General features: G+C 41.7%; 1 protein-coding gene across 1 annotated transcript in view; it reads left to right on the forward strand.

Annotated features, from left to right (window-relative positions):
* b3gat2 (beta-1,3-glucuronyltransferase 2 (glucuronosyltransferase S)) overlaps nucleotides 1-3,651 on the forward strand; it is a gene marked incomplete at its 3' end in the record, with an annotated part of 26,732 nt that extends 23,081 nt beyond the window's left edge. The window contains exon 2 of the mRNA XM_008290561.1: nucleotides 3,507-3,651. Within this exon, the coding sequence (XP_008288783.1) occupies nucleotides 3,507-3,651 (145 nt within the window). The remainder of the gene's footprint in view (nucleotides 1-3,506) is intronic.
* Between the last annotated feature and the right edge of the window lie 215 nt (nucleotides 3,652-3,866).

Below are 3,866 nucleotides of genomic sequence, written 5' to 3' on the forward strand. Positions count from 1 at the left end.
TCTATAAGACACAAACAAGCAATCGTACGTTTTATTCACTGCAGTTTGATGGAACTTCTGAAAACTGCGAGATGCTTGTAAGGCCAATAAAAGGACTTGAAAATGTTTGAATTTGACTGTGCCCTGTGGACACTAAAAAAAGTTAAAGACAGAAAGTACAGATAATACTGGTGTTGTCATGCAATTAATGAGATGTGCTCTCATCATTTTGTAGTGAAAATCTGGTTTCTGAACGAGGGCTAAGCAGAAAAATTGTGTATTTCAAAGGCAAAATCAAATGCTGGTCTTCAAAGCATTTGGGTTAGAAAAAAACTGGGTTCCCTGTAAAAGCAGCCACAGATTGTGAATATGTTTGCATACGCATGGACTGTATTCTAATGCTCTCTAATAATGTGTCAAACTGAACTGAGCCTTGAGGCGCAGAATTCTAACCAGTGAATCATTAGCAGTCAAACTAGGACTTAACCGCTAAGCCAAAATAACGATCATACTCCACGAATGATCTGGGAACGACCAACACACCGAGTCAGTCTCTCCGTCTACCACTTCCCCTCCTCTTCTTTTTATCTGTGTTTTCACAAAGGAGGGAGTCTTTGAAAAATGACCTGGGAGAGAAAGGCAGCTAGCAGCCAGAGAGGAACAAGGGGGAAGGGTTTTAGCGTCACACGGACAAACTCAAGGGGCCGCGGTAATAATGAGGAAGGGGCTTCAAAGCTGTTGGTGTTGCTCAAGGGTCCAAGCAGGAGAGAGGTGCGCGAGATGGAAAGAAGAAGAGGAATAAAAGGGAAAAAAAACAAACGTATGGAAGAAAATGCTTTGCTCTTGAGATAGAAGTGAGGTCAGACACTAACTAAATGTTCAATTTATCCACTTCCTTTCATTCTGTTGAATCTAAAGATAAAACCACAGCACATCATGTTATTTATCGGAAGATGAATAAGTTACAGTTATCATGTCTGACAGCTTTATATAAATAAATGTCAATTTCCTGTTCTTTATCTCTGCTCCTCTGCGGTAACACAACAGAGATTCTGCCTATTTTCAGCCCTGAAAGCTTTTATACCGCCTGGTCGAATCGCTACGTGGTGCACATCAAGTGATGTATTTTTACACTGACTTCTGGGAAAGATGTAACCGAGGGAGCTGAGGTACTGCGCAAAAGTCCTGGATGGACAGACAAACTGTTGTTCATCGATAACGATGAACAGCAACACTGCAAACTCTAGTTTTTACAGTTCACACTTGATGTATTAATTAGTGAGGTTTCATGGTTTCAGAAGGTGTATTTATGAACTATAGGACAAAAAAAACATTTATTGTAAGATCTTGTTTCAGTGGCAAATATTGCAATACAATTTTTATACTTTAACCTTAAATATTTCTAACAGGACCTTCAGTGTTGGGTCATGGACATTTATCATCAGATACACTTCAAATAATGAGAGGGGCCCTGTGATAGACTGGCGACCTGTCCAGGGTGTCCCCTGCCTTCGCCCTAAGTCGGCTGGGATAGACTCCAGCCCTCCCGCGACCCTAATGAGGATTAAGATGTGTATAGAAAATGGATGGGTGGATGGATAATGAGAGGGAAATCAAATCTCACATCAACGTCTTATTCATGTCTCCTAATGTCTCCAGTGTTCTGGATTTGATGCTGATTTTTGTTTAGTTGTGACAATCTGTGACTTAAGTAGTTCTTTGTCATTCTGCTAGTTACATACTGTTTGCTAGTACACTGTAAAAAAAATTTGCATGTTGTTCCAGTTTAAAATTTTCATAGAAACACTGTCTCAACACTTCAGGTTAAGTTAAAAAAAAAAATACAAAAACAACAACAACAAAAAGCTGTAATTTGTTCCTCTGTTAATTTATCAGACTGTGCAGGCAGCAAGTTGTTTCAGCTCACAGATCTGTTTAAGTGTAATTAAAATGATCTGTTTTTGGACTCATACGCATATGTACTGAAAACACACACATGAAGATTCTATCCTGTGTTTTCTCTCAAACAATGCATTCTGTGAAATCTGCTAAAATGCTTGTTTTATCTCTTTAAAATTTTTAATCAATAGGTTGAGTACATTCATTCCCAGCTCCTCATATTATGTCAAAAACATGAATACAGTGTGATCAGAAGTGACTTGCACTTTGCTACATGTTAAATTCATCGGTGTTTTCCTTTTGCTTGCCTCGTAGCTCGGTCTACAGTTTTGCTTACTTTGCTGCTATTGAGCTTTGGCAAGACTCAGTATGTATTTTGCTGGAGGCAGACATCAATTAATTAGGCTGTCAATGGCAGATTGACAGTTCCCACCATCACTAATACATCAGCATTACCTTTCTCACTGCTGATTGGACAAACACACCACTCACTGGGCTGTCTTTGGCCTACGCGTACATTTATCAAAAAGGAAAAACAAGGCATACACGATGCATTTCTTCTACATTATTCTCCAGGGAAATACCTACTAGACGAGACAAACCTATTTGGGTATTTTTATTTTCCATATCATGCACTCTGTTGTTCTTTGCACACCGTCAAGTCTCCTCCTGCTGTTTGGAAATTTGCAAAGAGCTGTAAATCTTCTCTATATATTGTGCTATATATGACTTGGTTTCCCGTGGCTTTAAAAGCTAGAACTCTCTATGATGTCTGAGTGAAGTAATGCAGTGCTGCTTACTGATTTGGCTTTGTTCTGTTGCTTTGTCACGAGCGACTGGCTGGAGGCTGTTTGGGTGAGCGATGAGGAGCACTGTCTGAATGAGCGGGCTTCAGGGTGGCCAGGCCTGGAAAACACAATCACACGCACACACACACACACACACACACACACACATATGCATCCACACACAAAGACAAGATACAGATGTCTCATACTTCTGCACAAGAACTCAGCCGTCCTCACACAGTCCACCCCCCCCTCCACATGGCCACTCTTTTATCTCGCGCTCTCTCTCCGTCTCATTTCTTGTCGCACTGCTTCCGGCTGTGTGCAAATTCATTCACTGTGAAAATGGAAGGCAGCTCTGCGCTGCACAGTTTCATTTAGTCTTATATTCAGTTAGCCACAGATTCTCTGCTTGCTGCTCTCACCAGCATTTCAGATGAAATTAAAGATGTCTAATCACTCATGCAAACTGACACACAAGTAATTCATTTCAGAGTCACGCCACTGGCCTGCTCTCTGACGTTCTGGGGCCTCTGACGTCCCCTCAGGGTGGATGTCACCCACAGGCTCAGACATCATGTCTGGTTTGCTTTTGCAGACCTTGTATTGTGATTAGCAAGAAAACTGAATGTGGGTTTGCATAAAGTGTTGTTTTCTATGACATCACAGCTTTTATTGCTGCAGCAGATATACTTTGAACTGCCCCAGAGAGCAAATCAGCTTCCTGCTGTTTTTAAATAACTGTCAGACGGTCAAGCTTATTGTATTTGGATACACTCACTAAATACAGTTATGAACAGCATGTCATAGCTGATCATATTTCTTTCTGTCTCTTTGCAGATGCGTAGCACTCGTGGAGTGTCTGTTTGGCCTGTGGGATTTGTGGGTGGCAGAGCATATGAGCGCCCCCTGGTGTCTGGGGGCAAAGTTGTGGGTTGGTACACCGGCTGGAGACCGGACCGACCCTTCGCCACCGACATGGCAGGTAAGCAGCGACTTGTAGATCTACTCAGGGATTACTGGGACACAAACTAGAATGATGATGGCATTATTAAACAGCTAAGTTCCGACTGAACTTGAATATTTCTGTTAAACCTGGCTATGTGGTGCACTCAGCTTTGATGGCCATCTTCTCTGTTCTATGGTCCAGAGCCACATACTGTGTCTCAGTAGTTACTGAATGTGGTATGCATACAGTAC

The sequence above is a fragment of the Stegastes partitus genome, unplaced genomic scaffold (genome assembly GCF_000690725.1).
Source record: "Stegastes partitus isolate 25-593 unplaced genomic scaffold, Stegastes_partitus-1.0.2 Scaffold683, whole genome shotgun sequence".
In the NCBI taxonomy this organism is placed as follows: Eukaryota; Metazoa; Chordata; class Actinopteri; family Pomacentridae; genus Stegastes; species Stegastes partitus.